At 35.6% G+C, this 24,809-nt stretch overlaps 1 protein-coding gene, 1 long non-coding RNA gene and 1 other non-coding gene across 3 annotated transcripts in view; 1 reads left to right on the top strand and 2 right to left on the bottom strand.

Moving 5' to 3' along the window:
• Positions 1-1,549: 1,549 nt before the first annotated feature.
• On the bottom strand, positions 1,550-4,502 carry LOC114211507 (uncharacterized). Its single transcript, XR_003609785.1, has 2 exons — positions 3,938-4,502; positions 1,550-3,546 (listed from the first exon to the last, which is right to left on the bottom strand). It is a non-coding gene; the product is annotated as an uncharacterized LOC114211507 (long non-coding RNA).
• A 3,381-nt stretch (positions 4,503-7,883) lies between these two features.
• TRNAR-UCG (transfer RNA arginine (anticodon UCG)) lies at positions 7,884-7,954 on the top strand. The gene has a single exon. It is a non-coding gene; the product is annotated as a tRNA-Arg (tRNA).
• Positions 7,955-11,577: 3,623 nt separating this feature from the next.
• The window catches only part of NDFIP2 (Nedd4 family interacting protein 2), a 67,351-nt gene continuing 54,119 nt past the window's right edge, over positions 11,578-24,809 (bottom strand). Inside the window, exons 5-8 of the mRNA XM_028106078.2 lie at positions 22,904-23,028; positions 17,721-17,787; positions 14,954-15,059; positions 11,578-12,531 (exon numbers count right to left, since the gene is read on the bottom strand). Of these exons, the coding sequence (XP_027961879.1) occupies positions 14,956-15,059; positions 17,721-17,787; positions 22,904-23,028 (296 nt within the window). The 3' untranslated portion in view covers positions 11,578-12,531; positions 14,954-14,955. The remainder of the gene's footprint in view (positions 12,532-14,953; positions 15,060-17,720; positions 17,788-22,903; positions 23,029-24,809) is intronic.

Genomic DNA, 24,809 nt, shown 5'->3' with positions numbered 1-24,809 from the left:
TTTTTTAATGTTGAACCAAACTTGGGATACCTGGTGATAAATCCTACTTTTTAGGCACTGTTGGATTTGATTTGCTAATATTTTGTTGAGGATTTTTGTGTCTGTGGTCATGTCAGATACTCATCTGTGGTTTTCTTTTCTTGTAATGTCTTTGGTATTAGGGTAATGCTGGCCTCATAAAATGAGTTAGGAAGTATTCCTTCGGCTTCTATCTTCTGAAAGAAATTGTAGAGACTTGGTATAATTTCTTCCTTAAATGTTTGGTAGAATTCACCAGTGAACCCACCTGGCTTGGTGCTTTCTGTTTTGGGAAGTTATTAATTATTGATTTATTTAATAGATATTTCTTCTTGTGTGAGTTTTGGCAAATTGTTTTTTTCAAGGAATTGGTCTATTTTATGTAGGTTATCAAATTTGGGGATATAGAGCTATTCACTGTATTACTTTATTATCTTTCTAATGTCCTTGGGATTTGTAAGGATTCTTCTCCTTCCTTTCTGATATTAGTAATTTGTGTCCTCTCTCTTTTTTTCTTAGCCTGGCTATATATAGGCTTATCAATTTTATTAATCTTTTCAAATAACTAGCTTTTGGTTTCATTGTTTCTCTTGATTGATATCCTTTTTCCACTATCATTAATTTCTTCTCTAATTATTATTTCTTCTATTTACTTTGGGTTTAATTCACTCTTCTTTTTTAGTTTCATAAGGTGGAAACTTAAAATATTGATTTCAGCTCTTTCTTCTTTTCTAATATGTGTATTGTCATAAATTTCCCTCTAAGCACTGCTTTCACTACAATTTTTGATAAGTTGTTTTCATTTTCATTTAGTTCTAAATATTTTAAACTTTCTCTTGGGATTTCTTATTTGACCCATGTGTTTAGAAGCATGTTGTTTAAAGCTTCACAAATTTTAGGACTTTCCAGTCATCTTTCTGTTACTGATATCTATTTAGTTCCATTGTGATCTGAGAGCAGACGTGGTGTGATTTCTATTCTTTCAAATTGTTAGGGTGTACCTTGTGGCCCAGAATGTGGTCTGTCTTGGTGAATGGTCCATGTGAGCTTGAGAATAATGTGTATTCTGTTGTTGTTGGATGAAGTAGTCTATAGATGTCAATTATGTCCAGTTGATCAATGGTGTTGAGTTCAGTAAGTCCTTACTGATTTTGTCTGCTGGATCTGTCCAAAAATCCTCCTCTAAAAGACTTCATAAGCAGCGCACTTGTTATGATGAGCGCTCGGTGTCATATAAGTGATGAATCACTAAGTTCTACTCCAGAAACCAATATTACACCGTATGTTAACTAACTAGAATTTAAATAAAAATTTGAAAAATAAAATATGCAGCAAATAAATGACTTCAAATATAATAATTCATATAGTCTTGCACTTAAGTCTCGTATATTGAAGACAGCTAATCAGACATCTAGTCAACAGCTAGTATAATGTGATGTATATTCTGAGTTTCTGAAAATCCCAATAAAGCACTTTTCCTTCCCACCTGGGTTATATATGTGTAAGCTATAAAACAAAAGAGTGGAACATGGAGAATTAAAATATTAACTTTATTGCTGATAAAACTAGATTGGAGGGCATAGTTTAATTAAATGAACTCCAGAATTAGGCAGATGTACCTTACCCAGGTCGTGTTAGACTTCCTTCCCTGGGCAGGGGCAGAGCAGAGCTTGCCCTGGAAGAACAGAGCACAGCTGGAACTCCTGTGAGCTGCTAGCTCCCCAGAGGAAGAAGAGAAGCTGAGCAGAACATACCTAGGTATTTACATTTCAAATTTACCTATCAAATAAATTACTCCCCAAAGGAAGAGCTAATAAAGAGAGAGGTCAGGAGTTAAATAATTACATTTCATCCACATGGAAGAAACATCAAAAGTGGTGGAGGAATGTCCCCCCATCTTCCAACAGTACATTAAATCTTTAAAAAAACAAAACAAAACAAAACTCTAGTTCACAAATTGTAAAATATTAGCATTATTAGAAACATTTTCCTGGAATTTGAGGACCCAGAGATTTGCCAAATGTAAACAAATGGCTGAAGTTAACACACAGAATGGAGCTCACATTACAAGTAATTTCTCTTTCAGAATTTTTTATATTTGTCTTTTACTCTTGACTTCAGACAATGACAAACTAGGTTTATGTTAGCAAAGAAATGGTAAAAGGGAGAGGAGGGGAAAAAGGGAAAAAGGGCAGGGAGTAAGGGAGGTAGGAACAGAGAGGATAGAGGGGCAGAGGTAATCACTGTTAACAAGTAGGTGTAAATAGTCCCGGACTTTGTTCTCTACATCTCTTCTGCATTCTGCTACACAGAGTTGATCAATCAATTTCAGAATCTGGAACCTTCAGTCTTATTTCTATAGGACTCCATTACATATTCTTTAACTCTTCTCTGAGAAAAGAATTTTTTTCCGGGGAATAGTTTGGAGTGAGAAAAATACATATTTCCAACTAACAGTAAGGGGAAGGGCAAAGCAATGCTCAAAGCTGTACATAATCATTGCAAACACATTATTAGGGAGTGTCTGTGTAAACTTTCCCGGTGTGAACAGCCAATGAATCTCAGAGTCATCTATCCTGTACTAGACCAGAGGGCAGAACTCAGGGCAGGTGAGAGATGGTGTTTTGGGGGCCTATTAAGCAGCAGGCTCTCTACCTAGAAACCTCCTTGGTTCCAAAGAATCAGACTTAGTTTCATTTCTGAAAATACAAACCAGTATCATACATTTGGGAGCTGGATCATTGCAAAAGGGAGTGCCCTTTTGCACCTGGGTCATTCTCATTTGTTGTTTTACCAAGCAGTAATTTGCAAATGGCACCTGCTTCCCCTGGCAAAGTTTTGTTGATGGGCAGTGTGGATAGCATCGAATGATCTTGGGGATAGTCGTTGAATTGTGGCTGCTGACATTTTCACTGAGGCCATTTCTGGAAGCATTTGTTGGGAAGTTAGTCATTCCATGGGACTCCCAATTGGAGAAAAAAAGAGAATGCAGGCATGAGTAAAGCAGATGTGAAACCCACTGCTTACACATTGCCACTGCATTGACTTGACTGACAATCAGCAAACCAAGTGCAAGGAGCCTGGATGGTCAGTGCCTCCTGTGCGCAGGTAAGTCTTGTGACTCCTTTTTCATGTTGGTGGCTTCTGATGACCTGAGCAGCTCTTCTGGGGAAACGGATGGTTATACTTATACCAGTTTGAATTGTTCTTAAATATCAGTAACAAAAACCTAACTAACAATAATTAAGCAATTATTTTTCTCATTGAGCAGAAAGTTAGAAGGTAGGCAGGTCCAAGTCTTACGCAGTGCTCCATGATGTCAGCAAAATCAAGCTCCTCCTTCCTTCCTGCTCTCATAGTTAGTCTACCAACTGTTGCCTCAGTGGCACAAGATAGTTGCTTCAGCTCCAGATGTCACACTTCAGTTCAAGAAAGGAAGAATTGGGGAAGAGAGAAGGAGGGGTGGTAAATGGCTGTTGGTTTAGCCAGAGAACAGTGACTGCCATATCCTGGAACACAGTTTTGGTCCTGAAACAAGGGAAATTAATTTTAAACCCAGAATCATTTTGGTCTTCCCTAAACCTACCCAGCCTGGATATTCTTGTCAACTCTGACCCCCTTCCTCCTAATAACCTGGTTCCAGAGAACTTGTTGCCAAAAATAGACCTATCGGAAGATCAGGAAGCAGGACATCTAAAAGCTGCAAATATCAGAACCTGGAATAGCCCAGTTCCCACAGGCCTGGAAGACACAAGCCATCCCTCACCTAGAGACTAAAGAACCAAGAAAGTAAACCTTGGTTTCTCAGGAAAAACAAAGTAAGAGCATTTCAGGAAGAAGCAGTCATCTCCAGAGCTGCCTCCCAGAATACAAAGAAAAAGGCACATTGTCTCAGACATTGTACCTGGGACCAGCTCACCTTTAGATGAAATGAGAAGTTCCACTGACATCACAGAAGACAGGGCCATCCTAGTAAAACATTATGATGAAAAAGCCTGTAAGAGTATATAATAAATAGGTAACAGTGGTTACTTCTGGAAAGGAAGAAAAAATTGGAAGATACATGAAAAAGAACTATCACAATTTATTCTGTATACTTCTTGTACCGTGTGTTTAGAGAAGAGGGTGCCTGCACCATTGTTAAGTTCTGAGGTCAGTAGTATGTGCAGTGGCAAAGTGAGTGGTTCACAATGACATGTGGAAAACCTCAGGCTTGCTTTTTCAAGCGCCAGGTGCACTGAAGGCTGTGGAATTAACACCAGGCATGGATCCTGGCCTCGAGCAGAAGTGATGAGGCATGAATGCTGTAAGTGTGCCACACAGTGGAACGTGGCTGGACAATAAAGAGGCTCAGATGAATTGCCATGAGAACTGGAAAAACGGTTACTTCCTTCTAAGAAGGATCGAGAAAGGCAGAGCCTTGTGCAAGAGATGGCAAAATACAAAATGTTGGTGATACATTTATTTTTTTAAAAAAGATTTTATTTATTTATTTGACAGAGAGAGAGAGAACGAGAGCAGGAACACAAGCAGGGGGAGTGGGAGAGGGAGAAGCAGGCTTCCCGCTGAGCAGGGAGCCCGATGCGGGGCTTGATCCCAGGACCCCGGGATCATGACCTGAGCCGAAGGCAGACGCTTAACGACTGAGCCACCCAGGCGCCCGTTGGTGATACATTTAAACATAGATGGGGCACCTGGGTGACTCAGTCATTACGCACCTGCCTTCGGTTCAGGTCATGGTCCCGGGATCCTGGGATCGAGCCCCACACCGGGCTCCCTGCTGGGCGAGAAGCCTGCTTCTCCCTCTCCCACTCCCCCTGCTTGTGTTCCCTCTCTCGCTGTGTCTCTGTCAAATAAATAAATAAAATCTTTAAATAAATAAATAAAAATAAAAAAAAAAAACATAGCTGCACACTCCTTTTTTCTCTAGAAGTTCTAGTTCCGGCGTCACCTCTGTAGTGTAGGGTGCCCTGGTCCTCCCAGAGAGCAACAGTTCAGACCTGACATTTCTGTCCCTACCTCACATTAGCACATTTTCCTGTGTATAAATCTCCCTCCATTTGGGTTAAAGGGCTGAAAGTATCTTAGGTATCCTGGGACGCACTCAGCCTGGCACTGGCAGCCATCCCACCCATCCTTCCAATTTACTGAGCTGTACTGAGTGTGGGGGAGGCGTGCCAAGTTGGGTAAGATTTAACATCTACAACTGAGGACAGTAACACCCAAGTCAGTAATGATAATGCAGTGTCGTCTGTGCCTTGACAGAAAGAATACACAGGGCTATGGAAACCAAGAGGGCCGGGTCAGAGTGAGAGGATGAGAGAGAATGGACCTTCCCAAAAGAGATGGTATTCAAGCTCTTTTTGAAGGTGGAAAAATGAATAGGGTAGATGGATGTCCTGTGAGGGCAACAGCACCATCCCTTCGGCACTCAAAAATTTTTAATGGACCCAATTATGATCAGGGTAGAGTCTAGGAGACCTAATTCCCATCTAAGTATTTCCCTTGCAAGGTAATAGACATTTTTGAAAATAAATCCAAGATTAAGAACCCATGATGATAAGAGAAAGCTGGTGAGTCCTCGAATTCCTAGAATCAGAAACAACCTGCCCACAAACTATTTTCTGATCACTTCTCAACCAGGATTTCAGAGCCCCGGCTCCCTGAGCAACAGCGATGCAGCGCCAGTTACAGGTTTGTCCTGCTCTCCGAAAGCAGAGCATTGCAGGAAACCTTCGTAAGCTGAAGTGTGTAACGTGAAGCAATTACCCCTGATCTATATGAAAGCAATTATCATTAAATTTATTGCCGTTTATTTCTGGGCACTCCTAGACCCCAAAAATCTCTCTTTGACTTCTCTAACACCTTAGGACACATCTTGCTAACAAATGCACAAAACAAATCCGGGAAGACAGATGCTCCCAGACACAGCTCAGAGCTCTGCTGGCTTGATTGCTGAGATGCTCAAGGGCAGGTCAGGGGAAGCAGCTTGGGGTGCGCACTGCCCCTGTCCCAGCGCGCTGTGAAACAAACGCTGAGTGCTATTTTTGCTTTTCACCTTTTTTCAGTAAAGCAAAAATCTTCTTTGAATTTCTTTCAGTTAGCGAAAACAAGAACCAGTGTAGGTTTTTCATGAACGTGAAGTGGCATACTGTGAACCTTCAAAAGGCGGGGGATACCTGTAAAAAGAAACATCATCCCAATTCAACAGTGAAGATCTGAGGGACTGGTTTTGGGGCCTCCACACTTTGGCCTGGAAAGATCTGTGTGAGCTACCACACTCCCCACCGGCTGGAGTGCTTTACTGCTTGTCAAACAGGCAACTCCCTTCCCCTTTGCATGACTGTGTCCCTTAAAATCAGTTGTCATCAAAAACTAATGATGTACTGTATGGTGACTAACAAAAAATAGATGATAGGTAGATAGATAGATAGATAGATAGATAGATAGATAGATAGATAGACAGATAGATAAAAAGAAACTTTTGCTTTGATTCCACTTCCTGCAGAGAAGATACAAGATATAAGGAACCAACCCTAGGTCAGCACGATGCTATTATATAAATCACCCTTTTTGGCGGGTGCAAGGCCCACATCAGGCAAGGGCTTATTTCAAATCCTCAAAGCATCTACTGACACAGGCAGTCTGGTCAGGGAACACACTGAGCAAAGATTTCATAATGTCTCTTTCTTTTGCATAATTCTCACCTCATCTTCAGGTACATACTGTGTTTCCCAACAAACAGGTGAGGAAACTGAGGCTTTGGTTAAGCAAATTGCCTGTGCTTGCATGAAAGTTGGTTATTTGAGTTCAGGGTTAGTTAATCTGACTCCAAAACCAGTCTTTTATTACATAAAGCTGCTTCTCTTAATAATCCAGAGGCTCCTCAAGGATAGAGAAAGGGAGGTGCTAGTGGAAAGAAGTTACATTTCTTGAGGTAGGAAAAATCAACTGTGTGAAAATTAATCCAATTCTGCTCACTTTACAGGATTATGGAGAAACCAACAAACACTTCTGTCACAACACTCCCACACTGCCCTGCAGAGCCAGGTTGTCTGTATAAAGGCCTGAAAACCAGAAAGGCTCTCCTTCAGAGAGGTCATAAAGAACTCAAGAAATGCTCATTAACTCTTTTAAGATGTTTTATGTGCCTTTCCCTTTGCCTGCAAGAAGTCTTGACACGTTGAGCCTAACGTACTACCCATCACCTGTGTACAAGCACCTAGCTATAGAGAGAGCACACAATGATGAAAAAGGGAATCCGCGGATTCCCACTAGACCAAAATCCCCGAACTTCAAACTAGGGGAAGGAAATGTGCTGTCACAGGCCAGGTGTACTGCATTGGATCCTCTGGTAATGGAGGCTAGAATGTTAATTTCCCCCAAACTTCCAGTTGATTATAATGCACCATTTTGAGTAACAATCCCAGCTCTGAAGAGAGGTCCTAAGACTCACTCAATCAAGAGTTCATTCCTGGAGGTCGCCTGGGTGGCTCAGTTAAGTGTCCGACTCTTGATTTTGGCTCAGGTCATGATCTCAGGATTGTGGGATCAAGCCCCAAGGGCTCCATGCTGGGCTTGGAGTCTAATTGCGATTCTCTCTCTCCCTCTGTCCCTCCCCTCCCTCTCCCCCTCTAAAACAAATAAAAATAATAAAAATAAGTAATAATAATTCCTCCCTGAAGATCCCATTGGATTAAGGAAATGTTAAGACTCACTTATCTTTTAGAAGTTCCTAACTCTCAATGAACTGATCCTGTTTTCCACAGTCTGCTGGTCATTTTAAAAGCTGGATTTAGGAAGTGATACTAATACTCATTCCACCACCAATGCTTACTAGCAATTAAGTTTTTAGGTCTTGGGGTGCCTGGCTGGCTCAGTTGGTAGAGCACGTGATTCGATCTCAGGGTCATGAGTTCAAGCCTCATGTTAGGCACAGAGCCAACTTGATGAAAAAAAAAAAGTCTTTAGGTCTTATCTCTGAATAAGATGAAAATTAAAATTTTAAAGCCCAAATCCCATAGTTTGCATAGCATAGCCAAACCAAATCACCATGCAGGAATTCAGATGGCTGAGAAACTAAAGGAATGATAAATATATTTCCACACTAGGGATTTAGGTACAAGTACTGTTCTTGAATCTCCAAAGAGCTCATACTTTCCAACAAGGTTATCTGCTACTTTTCATAATCTGAGCGCAGAGGCTCCTCCAAATTTCTTCTGAACTTTGGTAAAACTTTTGTTTTACGTGATTTTGCTATGCTTCTGGTAAAGCTAAAAGAAGATATTATGCTGTAAGGCCAGCCACCAATATCCCTTTTTGTGTTACTGAAGGTAAATTGTTGATCTAAGTAAAACAAACACGAAAGGAGTGGGAAAGTAATAAGGTGACGCTTCTTGCAAGTTTGAGAGAGAGAGAAGCTACCTCTCAATTTCTGGAAACCAAAAGTGTATGATTTTGGCTTTCCATAATCTCAACTGCTAAAAAAGTAATACTCTAGGGGAGCCTGGGTGGCTCAGTTGATTGAGCGTCTGACTCTTGGTTTCAGCTCAGGTCATGATCTCAGGGTCATGAGATTGAGCCTGGCATTGGGCTCTGCGCTCAGCATGGAGTCTGCTTGAGATGCTCTCTCCCTCTGCACCTCCCTCCAGTCTCTCTCAAATAAATAAATAAATATTTTTTTAAAAAGTAAACTCTATATAGCTACTGGATTTTTTTAATGGTTTTCATGAAAACCAAGTAGCTTTTAAAAGCTCAATCTCTTAAAACAAAAAGAATGAAAGCTAAGCTGAAAACACCAAGAAAGAAAAGTTAAAACCACCAAGCATGTTGAGTTCAAAACAAACACTTTTAAAAATTTTTATCAAGTATGGAATGAGCTTTTTGATTTTCTTCTAAATAATTTGAAGGAAGTTTTTTGCATTCTAGGTCTTATGTCCCGAATGAAAATATAAGCCCACAGGGAGGTCTGACCTATGGTTACCACTGATATTCTATAAAGTAGCAATGAACATAAATTCCATAAAGCTGATTTTTTGGCATGTATTAAAATTAAACTGCAATCATCTCCTGTGACAAGTTTAATACTGTTCCACACTCCAACCTAATTCCATGCCAGCTGTTCTCATCTCAAATAAGGTATACCATATAAACATTTTGTGAGGCTAAGATGGCGATATGTTGTGAATCTTACACTGATTTTCAAAAGGATGCACAGGTTCACATTTCCACATCTTATAGAACTTTATTAATAAGCAAAACATATGTCAGCATGTTTTATATATGGGCAAGGACATTCCTATAATAATTGGCACATTATCATCTAACAGTTTAACTTTATCAAGAATGAGATTTTAAAAAATAATACGCTAACATTTCATATGACTATTTGAAGAATAAACAATTAAAATTAACATTTAACAGCAGTTTTAAAATATAAAAGCTCATTGTTTACTATTTACCATAAGCTGGAATCATTCCAATACAACTTCTATTAAAAAAAAAAAAAGATCCCGTGCATCTTCTATAGGTCAGACAAATGGGTTGGCTAGGAAAGGCCACGACAAAAATTAGCTGCTGACCTAATACTCCAGGTCCTTCTCTCCAAGGGCAGTGGATTTAGGCAGTCACTTCTCAGTAAAAAGTACAGTTATATATAGGATGATCATGTAATTTATTCTCCAAATTAGGACACTTTTGAGAGAGGAGGCACTATTTATGCTGAGAAAACAGAAATAGGGCTGTTTCTGAGCAAACTCAGGACATATGTCACTCCAGTTAAATACAGCATCAGATGCACTCTCGTTACTTTTGTGCTTTGGGGGACTACAAACCAGTTGAAAAGAAAAATGTTAAATTAAGAAACCCTGATTTTTTTCTCTAGTTGCACTTTTTGGATTTCACTTTTCCTGTTGTGGACGGTTCTGCTGGAAGTATTAGTGATTACTGTCTTAACAGGTTGATATGGGAGATATACCTCACAGACTCAAAATAAAAGGCTAGATAGAGATTAGTATTTTTTCTCTTAAAGAGAGATTTTTATTTTAACTGAGTATAATAAGATTTGTCTTTCAATTTTAAATTCCTAATTTCAATCCTGAACACACTATACAGAAAAATGTATTTTTACCTTACATTCAGTTGATTTCATGAATACATAATATCCTAGCCCTAACTAGCTTATTCAAATAGAAATAATTTAATATTTGCATTAATTTCCAAGCCCCGTTCACATTCATTCAATTATTTAGACACCCTAACAAAGATTCTGATTTTCAAACTTTAAGACAGAGTGCAAAGGCAGTTAAGCATCCCCAAAACACAACAGCAACTGTTCTATCCAAGCTCACAGGAAATGAAGGGAAGTATGCAGAATTTGACAGATCTGGAAGAGAATGTTAAGGTTTTAAAAATAATATTCTATGCCCAATTGGATGATGAGATTTACGGCTACCACTGAATTGTACCAATTATAGGGGATCAGTTAACATGTACACTTGAACCTTATAGATTTGAAGGTGGGGGGGACCAAAACAAAAAATGAAGGTTTTGATGTTGGATCAAAAGTGACACATCCATATTCAGAAACCAAGGATAAATATCACAAAAACTAAAATGTTACATTTTAATAAAGTGATGTGATAGCTCATCTAGTAATCTACAATTACCATGTACAATAGCTTAATTTAAAAATTATCACAAAAAACAAAGTACAGGTCGATAGAAACTTAATATGCGATAAAGAAGAGATCTAGCATGAGATTCCATTTCTCATAAATACATTCTAACTTAATTTTAAATTCCAAATCAGGCAACTAAGTTAAATATTTTGTTTTCTTTACCCCATGCTAGTTTGACTTCAAGGGGTATAACACAGGGACTTCAATCAACAATAAAAATTCTATGTAGGGAAAAAAAATGAATGAGAGAAAACAAAAAATAGGACGCTCAATTAGCAAAACAAAACTGCATGTTTTATTTATCAAAGACAATGAAATAAATCAGAAAATACAGAGAAATACAAAAGAAGTTATAAAGTATAATTTATTTTTTCAGAAATGGAAAAATGTCCCTGAATAGTTTTAGATGTATCTTTTAGTAGTAGTCAGTGTCTAATAATAAACAAGCAACCAATTTTATATGTACTCTATAGCTGTATTAAATTACTTTTAAGTTTAAAAGATGATATAATTCCCATTTTTAATTCTGGCATTCAAAAACAAAAATATAACTGAAAAAAAAACAGATGAGACATAAAATGATTTGCAAAATGTAGTAGCTTATGAATGTAGATTCCAGTTTTAATAATGGTCACAGACACACATACTCTTGCAACACACACACACACACACACACACACACACACACACACACACACACCACCCCCATATTCCACAGACACATTTCTGTAACTTAAAAACAGATTATTTTGCATATCTGAATTCAAGATATGATTTTTATAGGTTAATCCTACAATCATAAAGCAAGAAGCTATTAGTACAAGTTTTGATTTGTTTCATTTAACAAACTAAACATCTAAAGAAAAAATTATTACAATGATAAGTGAAAGATACTTTTATTGGCTTCTTAAAAGACAAATGCAAATGAGAATCTTATTCAGAAAATTAATTTTCAAAAGTGTCTTAAATGAAATAAATATAATGTCTAATACAATCTCTTCCTACAAGACTCTCTAAGATGGCAATGCTAAAAACCAAGCTTCTCGACAGAATCCCTAAACCTGGCATGTCCCTTAAAAAGAAAACAATGAAAAGATGTTTTTATAAGGGACACGTGGAATACCCATATCTTCTTAAAATCTGTCCTAAAACAAACTATCTTTAACACCCAAATTTTCTCTATATATTAAGTTCACTTAATTTTAAATTAATTGAAAAGATATCCAGACACAGTTTCTAAGAAAACAATGCAGAAAGTAATTTATGCATGGTTATTTACAGAGTTTGCTAAATAATAATGTAAATATCATGTTCAAATATCTGACAAAGTTCTTCTATAATCAGCACTGCAGGTTTCAAAAACTATATATAACAAAGGATGTCTCATGTGTAGAGTTACTAGATGAATCTAGGAGCCAGAAACTAAAGCATTTGAATAATTTCATTTTTATTATACTAAATGTCAGGTCGGAAGTCAATGGCATTTACATGCTGGAAGACTGTTTCTCACTCACCTCTTTCAATTATAACAAACACTGATTAACCAAATATGACTGGACTTTACTGCTACAACTTTATGGTTTCTTTCAAGTATACGCAAATCTTTTACATGGGCACGTATGCAAATGTGCAAAACAAATGAAATATAAATATTTAAGAGAATGAACAGAAATGGCTTTTAAGCATAAACCATCCTGCTATTCAATTTTGAAGATCTATCTTTTCTTCACTAATTTGTCTTCTGCTTTTAGTAGTCTTCTATTAAAGTTGTAGGTTTACAGATGATCTGGAAATTTCACATTGATATAAGAAAAGAATGTCTGGTCGATGCAGTCTAGGGACAAAGAAAGAGTCTTAAAGTATATTAAGTTGCAGCTGTCTACATGATAATACAATAAAAACCCATTTTATAGCAGTATTACATCAAATATATAATGTTCTTTTGGTAAAGATAATATAAAATAGCCTATTATCAGAATATATTCCGAAGTTTAAGCTTCTATAGGAAACCATCTAGAAAATATTTACACATTAAATTTTAGGCTCTTGAAAATGCAAACAAGATAATTACACCGAATACTCAGAATATCATTCAAATTAGTAAAATTACTTTGCATTTTATCTTACATACTGATACACTCTGTTACTGCTCGCAAAGACATTTTAGTGGTTAAAGAGAAAATGTGACACCTTCTAGAGCTAAAAGAACATTTAAAAGGATACTTTAATATTTTCCAGAAATACAACTATTCACTGTACTCTTCAGTAGAAATAAGTAAATTATATTAGATTACAAAAAACTCCTAGTTATAAAGCTTAAGCAATCAAATCCCAAACCATACAATTTATTTATAAAAAGAATATAGTAACTTTGAAACATTTTGTACTTGTAGAGATCTAGAAGTTAAGTGTTTTAGCAGACCCTTTGCCTATGCAGTTCAAATACTTTAAAAGTTCAAATCATTTATAGACATGAAGTATATGGCACTTGCTTCAAAAACAGTATAGAGGGAGGAGATATTTTTAAGTCATATATCCAGTAAAGAGTTAATATCCAAAATAGTTAAAGAACGCATACAACTCAATAACTAAAAAACCAAACAATGCAATCAAAAAATGAAGAGAGGATCTGAACAGACAGTTTTCCAAAGACATACAGAGGGCCATCAAGCACATGAAAAGATGTTCAACATTCCTAAACATGAGGGAAATGCATATGAAAAACACAAGCAGATTATCACCTCACACCTGCCAGAATGGCTGTAAGTAAAAAGATAAGAAACAAGTGTTAGCGAGGACAGGAAGAAAAGGGAAACCTTGTGAACTATTGCTGGGAAAGTAAATTGAGCCAACCACTCTGGAAAACAGTATGGAGGTTCCTCAAAAAATTAAAAATAGAACTACCCTATGATCCAGCAATTCCACTTGTAGCTATCTATCTGAAGAAAATGAAAACACTAATTCAAAAAGATATATGCACCCCTATTAACTGCAGCATTATCTACAATAGTCAACATATGGAAAACAACTTAAGTGCCCATCAACAGATGAATGGATAAAGATGTAGGGTGTGTATGTGTGTGTTCCATATATACATGATGGAACACTACTGAGCCACAAAAAAAAAATCTTGCCATTTGTGACAACATGGATGGACCTTGAGGGTATTATGCTAAGTGAAATAAGTCAGAGAAAGACAAATATTGCATGATTTCCCTCACAAGTGCAACGAAAAAAAACCAATAACAACATAAAACACCACCTATACTCATAGATACTAAAAACTGAGTGGTGGCTATCAAAGGGGAAGGAGTTTCAGGACGGGGGAGCAAAATGGGTGAAGGGGATTGAGAGGTACAAATTTCTAGTTACAAAACAAGTAAGCCATGGGGGCGTAAATTACAGCACAGGGAATATAGTCAATAATATTGTATTTGTATTAATTTGGTGACAGATGGTAACTAGACTTATTGTGGTGAGCATTTCACAAAATATACAAATGTCAAATCACTATGTTGTACATATGAAACTAATATAACATTGTATGTTAACTGTTTTTAAATAACAAAAAGTCTATTATAGAAAATAGAGATATGAGGTCTCCTCATGTGAAGAAACTACTAGCTAGCCGCATGCAACCTCCAGAAACTCACTGGATAACTAGTAAGACAACCTCTGCTCATTTCTTTATTCCCATTTATTCAAGTTGAAGCCTTCATTGTTGATACAAACTGACAGACATTAAGGAAACTATGAGAGCTCCCATTTTCTTCACATAACTTTTATTCTTTGATCTAGTTTGTTAAGATCACTGCATGGAAAATTTCTTTTCAACCACAAATTTGTTTTTTGTTTTGTTTTGTTTTGTTTACCACATGTCTGTGGATTTCACATTGTTTTATACAAAATGCCCATCCCTTCTGTGTAAGTGCTTTGTCGTATTTTGTTTTTCAAGCCTTTAAACTGTGTGCTAATGGTTACTTACATCCTGTGGTTAATCTTTTAAAAAGAAGTTTAAAAAGTCTGACTTAAAGTTTTTTTATTCATAATATATTTAAAAAATTAAAATTTATGAAATTCAATTTTTAAAAATCTTAAAAAGTTCACAATGTACTGAATCTTAATTAGTTGACTGTTAACAGTATAACAATATATTAAATATGCTAAGTCTAAGTAAACAACATAAGTACACATAATAGTCATCTGGTGAATAAGAATACATGAAGGAAACAGAGTTCTCTATTGATATTTCTTACCTCTATAATAAGAAGAAATATCTTGTTCTATGAGCAGCTGCCATACTTTCAGACATGTTTCTGACTTTTAGATAATTAACAAATCCTCTGAAGAAAAGAAGCAGGCCTGAAACGGTTAAAGTAATACAGAGCCATTATGTTCTTATATGGAGAGGGCATCAATTTAAAACAGACAATTATAAACAAGATCCTCTTGGCTTAAGGAATTTAATCTGTAAAATTCTACTCATTCCATAATATATTTTACACTATAACGATAATAACCATCATGAAAAAATATAAAGAAGTTTACTGCCTCCCCAAATTCTTTCAATTTGTTAAGTCCAGATGTATCTAAATTAAAGCAAAGCCAGCCATGAAAACCCAGAATTACACAAAAATATATTTATTCCATGATTTCTTTTAATAACAAAGTTACCTAATGCATTTAAGCTGATTCAACTCAGAGAAATCCCATTTTTATAGGAAACTTTCCAATTAATACAACTACTAAGCAAACTAAGACATATTTACTAATAGAAAGTATTCAAGAAAGAATATATTCAAGTAATTTTCTAACAATCGTAGGATAAAACCAATAAGCCTCTCTAACAATATCAAGTGCCTGTCATCTGTGAAATCTGTATTTGAAGATATATGTTATGTAAATAATTTTAATTATTAGTTCTTATTTTCAAGTATTAACAAAAGACTAATTTATAGTACAAATTTAGATAAGAAGACTCAGGAAAGAATTGGGAAGCAACCACTCTAGTGATTTATTAAATGATTTGGGATAGATCTTGTATCTATCAGTATTCTCTTTAACAGGATTTTTAAATAACAACCATTTACATAACAGGAATCCTTTAGTAATTAATAAAACAATGCCTGTGAAATGCTTCAAAGTTTCAGATGAAAAATATTAGCTAAATATAAAAAGCATTAGCATTATTAGTAAATTCTTTGATATACTTATCAAACATAGAATTCTAAGGGAAACATTTATTAACTTCAGTAAATGTTTAACTAGGTAATGGGCGGGGGACAAAACAAAAACAGAAAAACAGAAGATATACACGCATGTAACTTTCCTCATCGAGAGGAGGAGTCTGTCGATTTAAAAATGCAAAGTCCCAAACTAAATTTGTACTCCGACTCCAAGACAGTAACCAAAGCACTAAAAAAAAGCATGGTTATAATAAAGAGAAAAGATAGGAAGATATACAAATAATGACTAAAGCAAGTGGTATAAATTTCAGCTAAATCTGAGCCCATCTGCTTCCTATATCCTAACTCCTTCCATTTGTGACTCCCACTCTGAATTCCACCCTCACGTCCTTCCAGATGCTGTTCAAAGATAATGGTATTGTGATCCAAATGTAGAAGTATTACTGAAAAATGTAAACCAAAATTATTTATGAAATCCCTACTTTTGTCTAAGAAAACTACAGTTTCTAAGACTATTTTGTCCTGCTCAGGCATTTTCTAAAATAAACCAGTTCATATCTAGAAACCAATCATTCAGCAGCTATTGTCTCTCAGTGTTCTACAATGTACTCAACATTCTTCTGAGTATATGTGAGAGCAACATTTTTATTATGGATTAAGTTTTCACAATTCCCTAAATGCTAGATTGTGGTTCTGATGTGAAAATGGGGGATGGTCCTCTGCATTTCACTGGGCCCTATAACTGTCTTCCTAACATCCAATCCTTAATAATATATTTAGAAGCAAATACACTCATTTAATATGCTTAAATACCTAAAAGACTTCATATATTTTTTCACTTTTAACTAAGAAATTCAATAACGAGCACAGAATTCAGGCAGTCAGAACACAACAATACAAATAACTGCCTAAACCCTTGTAAGATCTGGCTCCCTAACCAAAATCACAACACTAGAATAATTTCACTATAATTGTTAAGAGAAAGAATACAAGATCTTTAGTGACCTTAACTGACCACTAAGAATTTGTTTCCCTAAAGATCCTAAAGATCCAATACCAGGACTGAACAAAAACTCAATGAGAACACTGCCACCTACTGAAATGCTATTATTTTCTGGTACAATTATGTTACTACAGAAATGTGGGCTTTTAAACCTAAGTAGAGAGGATATTCTTCATGTCAGTAAATAAATCTGAAATGTGGATTAAAGGCATTATGTGATTTTGAGATTAATTTACCATACATCTAGAGTGACAATCACCAGGGAACAAAAATTGGAAATCCATAAAATTCATCAATATTAACAAAAAGACATGCCTTGTAAAAAGAAAACTCAACAGAAGTACTGTGATCGTTGGGCATGAAGCCTTCTTATGCCTGGTTGATTAATGATTAATGCAGGGTACATTTCAAAAGTATAAAGAATGTTTCAATGTTCCAAAAATAAGAAAATGCATAGAACATCCAACTATCCTACTCTCAACATATCCTAGGATCATTAAAAGAAATTATGCATGTATATTTTCCAAAATAAATGCTAAAGACAATTTTTTTAATCATTTTAGGATTTTCAAGTTTTGCGATATTCAATTATCATCCAACCACTGATTTTTTAACTTGACAGGCTCTGGATTTTCAATCAGAAATCTCGAGTGCAATGTATAATTATCCAAATAGCTGAGATGATATTAAGTATTTGGATATGAGAATTTTACAGTAGAAAAATTATTTCCACATAAGTTTCAACACAATGTATTTACATCTTACAATTTGGGGAAATATCAAAGTTAAACTAAATGCAAATTAAAAACTGAAATGCATTAGAAACAAACTTACCAAGTACTAGAAATATCCACCAAAGCCAGTACTGTCCATTGAAATATCCAGTAAAATAATCAGAAAACTATGGAGTGAACATAAATATATTAACCCTATTTATGTACCTAAATTTGAAAATCATAGATTAGCCTTAGTTTCAGAACAATTTACCTCAAATCATCTCTTGCACTTAAAACAACACAAAGAGAAAAATAAATACTTAATGACATACATAATTATTTGAGGAAACAAACTCTTTAAAATCTTGTATACAATAGCTAACAAACTTACACAAAGTATTTTAAAAACAAAAATCAGTTTCAAAATTGTAAGAAAGGTAAATTCTATACATCTGAATCCAACTTTCTCATTAAAGAGTTCACATGTCAGTTCTTTTTTCATAATCTCTCAAAGCCACAACTACCATCCCAAACACACTACAGCAACCCGCTGCTTTAGATATTAACACCAAAAGCCACATTAGTTTAATCTTATCAGATGGGGATGTTCAGCTGACCTCTAAAAAGAAGAGCTTTTGACCTTCTGTACACCCCCTACTGTTAATCACTGCCAAGAATACTAGGCACATAAAGACCCCCAACTCATTAGAGTCTTTTTATTTTCAAACTAGATGCTCCAGTATTCAGTTCCCAATAGTAAGCTAAGAACAGCTAAATGAACCTTGAAGTGGCATTTCAACAGTTCCTATTAGTGACCATGGTTGAGAGTTTTATATCCCCTGTGAAATGAGTGTATGAATAGGCAGATGGAAGGCAGAGTCCGGTGATACTGAACACAGGTATCTTTTCCTTGCTTAATCTCTGGATGTCATGATTTATTATTTAAAAAAAATTTTTTTTAAGTCAATCTAATTTTTTTCAGTTATTTCAGATAATTCTTCCCTATTATCCTTTAGCACCTAAACAATTTTCCAAAGTTATATTTTGAAAGTGTTTAATATAACCTAGTCTAAAACTACTAAAATTTACTTTGTTTTATTTACTCTGTTTCCATTCACTGGCCTCCAAACCAAATCTAACTAAAAATGATTTTGTCAAATGGAGATTTGCCCTCAAATCTGAAATTAAAAGTATCTCCAACTTTATTTTGGTAATTATTTCCAACTATTCATTGGTAATTTCCACAAAAGTTTAAAAGGTTTAGGGGCGCCTGGGTAGCTCAGTCATTAAGCGTCTGCCTTCAGCTCAGGTCATGATCCCAGGGTCCTGGGTTCAAGCCCCACATCGGGCTCCCTGCTCAGCGGGAAGCCTGCTTCTTCCTCTCCCACTGCCCCTGCTTGTGTTCCCTCTCTCGCTGTGTCTCTCTGTCAAATAAATAAATAAAAATCTTTAAAAAAAACAAAAAACAAAATAAAAATCCTATAGGTTTAGTAATAAACAAAGTACTTATAAATTGTAAATAATGTCACTATTGAGGAAGCATATGTACTAATAATGATTATCTAAATTTGTTTTTTAAAACTTTTTAAGTATTTCTACAGGAAGTATTTACAATTAATAAATGAACCATAATCTAAATTTTCGGCTGAGGGTTTTAGAAATTTCAAAGTTTAAAATTTTTAAAGTATCATTATAGATGCAGATCCCACACACTACATCTTTAAAATATGTACAAGGGAGAACTAAACAACTGGGGAAATATAGCTGGTAAAGTAGGACTGCACTACACTTTTTAATCAAGTGATTAATAATTAGAAATAAAAGATTTTCATATAGGTTTTAGAGTCTTTAAGAATGAAAAGAAATAAAGAACCAAAGCAACACATTTTTAACTTTCTAATTTTTAAATATATTGTAGAATATACTTAAATAAATAATATTACCTGGCAAGAGGCAACCAGAAAAGTAAGAACATCATTCTTCACCAAAAATATTTGCCAAAGCTAGTCTTTATTTACTCCCAAATGAAAAAATATAATCACTTTCACCGTGAAGTCAAAGAAAGACTCACTATGTAAAAAGGATAAACTAATGAGTTTTTGGGTTCATTACTGAGTGAGTAAAAATGTTTTAAAATACCAATAGTCAGAGGGCTGAGCCAAGTTGGGGGTTTAATGAGTAAATCAATCATGTCAACTGGCCAATCACAGGATGCAAAAACCAAATTTTGGAAAATAAATTAACTGACACTAAGAATTTATCTAATTTTGTTTTATTAATATAACACCAGTAGTTTATTGTTTATATCCTGTCTACTTTCAAAAAGAGTTGTTAGTTTTTAAAAAAACATATTCATTTTTAAATAAATAAAAACATCAAAAGCCTTAGAAATAATACCAGAATCAGCTAAAGATATTTAACTTAAATCTAAGTAAATGGAAACTCAGAAACAAAAAGAAAAGCTACAGTATGATTTATAAATTACTTATTGTCTAATAAAATAAAACAACAGGCTTTTAGGAGAAAACCTTTCTCTCAGCACTTCACAGGGCATTTATTGCTTAGAGCATTATAATAAAAGTCCAAGTACAGTGTCACAGAGGCAGGACAGAATTAGGAGAAGAGGCATGGAAGTGAGACCAACCTAGATTGTAATCCAACAAACTGTGGGATATTGAGCAAGTTATTTGACTTTTTTTATTCTTAGCTTTTATCATCAATAAAATGTCTGGATTATCATGAGCATCACTGATACAAGCAGGAGTCAAGAATTTGATGTTTGTAATGAATTATGTTTGCAATACAGTATAAGTACTCAATGAAATGCAGCTATTATTATTTGATACAAAAGATTTTTAAAAATCTTTTTCTCATATCAATTCTCAATACACACTAAAGGCATAATATTAACCTTAACCCAGTAGCAGTATTTTATTTTTTTTTAAAGGCCCATTTTATGTGGTTTTTTTTAAAAGTTTATTTTTTTTTTAAGTAATCTCTACACCCCACGTGAGGCTTGAACTCACAACCCCAAGATTGAGAGTCACATGCTCTTCTGACTGAGCCGGCCAGTGCCCCTCAGTAGTGGTATTTTAAAGGGAAACGAAACAGTTCTGGTGATCAAACTTGATGCAATCCCCAGTATTTGAATTTAAGTTCCCCATCTTATCACATCAGATGGAGTTAATTACTAGATAAACAAACCCCTCTCAACTAGGGGTATTATAAGAGAATTAGGCCCTAATACCCTTAACAGCACAGGTTGCATATAATGGACCGGACTTTTTTTTTTAATGAATCTAGAATACACAAACTTACTAAGTTTAGAAGAGTTGAGAAAACAATCCTCAAATCATTTTCTGTGTTCTGTGACTAAGAAATCCATTTGAATAATAGTAATTAATTCTATTACTAACATAATAATAACCACTGGACACATCTAGTGTCAACTCTGTTGAGGTTTTTCTAGTAATAACTTCTGCAAGGCCAGGGATCGTGCTTTATCTTTGTATGCTCCCTAACACCTTAACAGATTTATGATTATAGTGGGAATTCACTTCACATTTTTATTTATTTATTTTTTAAAGATTTTATTTATTTGAGAGAGAGAACAAGCAGGGGTGGAAGGGTAGAGGGAGGGGGAGAGAGAGAAAGAGAGAGAGAGAGAGAGAAGCAGACTCCCCGGTGAGCAGGAAACCTGACATGGGACTCGATCCCAGGACTCTGGGATCATGACCTAAGCCGAAGGCAGACACTTAACCGACTGAGTCACCCAAGTGCCCCCACTTCACATTTTTAAAAATGAAATTAGAAAAAGAATCTGCCAGGGGGCTGTTCTTACATTGGCTCAGATTTTGATCATCTGAGAAGGCGGCAAGTCTTAGGTACTACCCAAGAATCAACTGATTAATAACCAAAATCTATATCTGGTCTGAACAGAGATAAGGTCTGATAAGATTACTGATACTCTGGGAAGCAGTAAGTTTAAAAATAATGAAGAAACACATTAGGTCCACAGTTTTAATTTCTTAAATCAATGTGATAATGTAGGTGCATAACTGAAGTGTCTGAAGCACTTAAGAAAAGCTGACATTTTAGTATGTGATTCTACAGAATATTTGAGGATCTGACTCATTCAATTAGAAATCAATGTTTAAATAAATGATTTGTAGAAATTATGCATTTTATCAATTGTATAGTAGCACTTAAATATGTGGGTTACTTTTAAGAAAACTTACTAAAACAATCAATAAAACCACTTTTTTTTTTTTAAGTGATAGTGTCGTGTAGTGATCTCTGTGGTGTGGGGCCCAATGTGGAGCCCTATGCAGGGCTTGAACTCATGATCCTGAGGATCAAGACCTGAGCTGAGATCAAAAGATGGATGCTTAACCTACTGAGCCACCCAGGTGCCCCAAAACCACTCTTGATCATTCTCCTAGGACTTATCCTAAAGAAACTAGGGACAAAGCTTTGTAAAAAGGAGCCAAAAGGGGCCTTCAATAGGCAAAGGTAAAGAGCTGGGGGAAGAATATGCTAACAATACTACTGCTGATGGAATGGTTACAGAAAATTATTTTGGGACAAGCTGCTGAGATGGAAAAAGAAAAGGACTTAGGATTATCTCCCTACACACCATGTTGTAAGTGATAAGAAGTAGACAGAGGGTAAATTCCAGAAACAACAGGGAAATAAGAAAGGTGGAGAAGGAACATAAGGGGAAAAAAGGTGAGTTCTGGTAGCCACCTCAGAGGCCTTAGTTAACTTTTGAGCTCTTAATGTTACTAAAAGAAAGAGTGAGAGGATAATTAAGTCCTTGAGAATTCTACTAACCAACAGAAAATGTTCTGTTTTAACGGATGGTAGGCATGCCTGCGCTGTATCACAACAGTCGCAGCCTGGTTTACTGAGCACATGCATTTGTGCAGCAACTGGACAAGTGCTTGAATTGTATTACCTCTAGTCCTCAGAGAAATCCTGAAAGGCAGGACTACCAGCTTATTATGAAGAAATGCTCACAACAATTTAAAAACGTAAAGTTAAAACACTGATATAAATATGAATAAGATTCAAACTCAAATTTTTGACTTCAAAGCTCTTTCCATGTAGTAACAAGCTCTCATGTAATAAAGTTACAAAATGTTCACACCACAGAGATCACTACAATAACAAGTCTAAAAGGGTTAAGAATAAGTCTCAAAATAATTGATTCATATATGTAAAATGAACATTTATGAACCACACAAGAAATTTCATATATTTTAATGAAATAAAAGCGATAGAGTCTATTAAAACACTCACCCTAACAATAAGAATCCATTTGATCAATGAAAGTCCAAATCCACAGATGGCACCATACCTTCCAGCTATGGTATTGGTGATACAGAAGGATAAACAAAATCCAAGCCAGTTGAAAATAAATGCCACTAAAAGCAAGAAAAATAGTCCTTTTAAAGACCACACTTTGGAAACAAATTAACAGACATAATATTAACAATACTTCATTGCACCATGGAAATAACAATTCCCTTTCTCTTGACTGTACCAATTAAGTCTTGTTTATAGACTATACCTTTTGCAAATATATTAGTTATTAACTATACATTAACAAACAGGTAAGCTTGGTTTCTTGTCAATTTGATCAATAGGAATCAATTCCTTGAAACTTACCACCAACAGGTGAAACTACATTTTTAAACCACCTAAAAAACCAAGTCACAAGGTAACTCCCATGTGATCCCACCCAAGAATTCTAACCTAAGCAATCAGCCAACCAAACTGCATTTTTTTAAAAGCAATATTAAAGATGAGCCAAATAAATTATAAAATACTTCCAGAGAAGGTAGTGTTCATTGCCTCTTCGTCCTACCTACTGAAACCTGCTTTTCCCCCTTTTCAGGATCCCACCCACCTACAGAGCATCCATAAGTATGGACCCCATACTTAACCCGAAAAGGTGGGTCCTGAGTGGTCTGGGAAAAATCACAGGAGGCCAAAACTCCCTGCCATTTTTTTTTTTAAATAGGACTTCTGAACAGCATTCTTTGGTTCTTAAAAACACATCAAGGAGATAGAGGATGGAATATAGGTTAAATAACAGTGGCTCTAGGTTGTTCATTGTTGAAACTGAGTGATAAATACACAGAGGTTATTTATACTCTTGCCTAGTTTGAGAATTTCTACAATGTTTTTTTAAAAAACAAAAACAAAAACAAAAAAACTCCTTATCCAGTGGATGACTAGTTTGGATATAACATCTGGAACTTCTGCCTGGATTCTACTATCAGCCCGAGGATTAAAGTGTAACTCCACAAGGGCTAGGGAGTGAAGAAAATCAAAGAAAAGCAGAGCCTCAGAACTGACACTTGCTGTGGCTGAGGTCTGCTTGTCTATCTGCTTGCCTATGGATTTTCTGGTTTGTGAGATAATATTCTATTTAAAAGAGCCGAGTAAGGGTTTTCTGTTACTTGTAGCAGAAACCATTTTAACATAGGTCCTTGAGATATAATCAGAGTGCCCTGTGTCCAAGATATTAACATTATCAAAATAAGAACAGTAACGATAATAAAACCGAAGATCAATTTGAGCAGAACTCTGGTCCTGTTCAGTGCCCATCCTCTTACCTTCAGTATCTCTAACCTACCCTCAGGGAAACAAAGTAAATTACCTAGAGAAATGCTGATTTTTCAGAATTCTGAAGACAAAGAGGAAACATTTTAAGATAAGTTTAAATGAAATACCTATTTCTTCAAAGCAATTCCCCTACTCCTATAATTTCTTCCTTCCTAATGCCTTCTGGGCACAGTTTTCTTGGTCATTTATGGCAAGCTATGTTATATGGTACAACAGTCAGGAGAATGAATTTTGAAATAAGAGACGTGTTTGAGCCACAGTGTGACATATATCACTCACTAGACTCACTGCTGACTTCCACGAGCCACAATTCTCTGATCGGCGGGACCTATTTCACAAGTCTGATAAGGGGATTAAGCAAGATCATGAATTTAAAGAGCTTAGCTTAGCACAGTATAGAACCTGGCACATGGTGACTGCTAAGAAATGTTAACCATTATTACTACCCATACAAAATGATATTTTTAGAGTAGCTTGTATCTTTTCTGCAAAAAAGAAAAAATTCAGGAGACACTACTGGAAATAAAACTTGCTCACACTCCACATTTTCTTTTTTATAAACCTAGATACTGAT

This window comes from Eumetopias jubatus, unplaced genomic scaffold (assembly GCF_037043125.1).
Source record: "Eumetopias jubatus isolate StellerSeaLion01/CBP00866 unplaced genomic scaffold, mEumJub1_p1.0 scaffold_3, whole genome shotgun sequence".
Classification (NCBI taxonomy): Eukaryota; Metazoa; Chordata; class Mammalia; order Carnivora; family Otariidae; genus Eumetopias; species Eumetopias jubatus.
The sequence above is the reverse complement of the archived record's forward strand: the minus strand, read 5'-3'. Positions and strand labels throughout refer to the sequence as shown.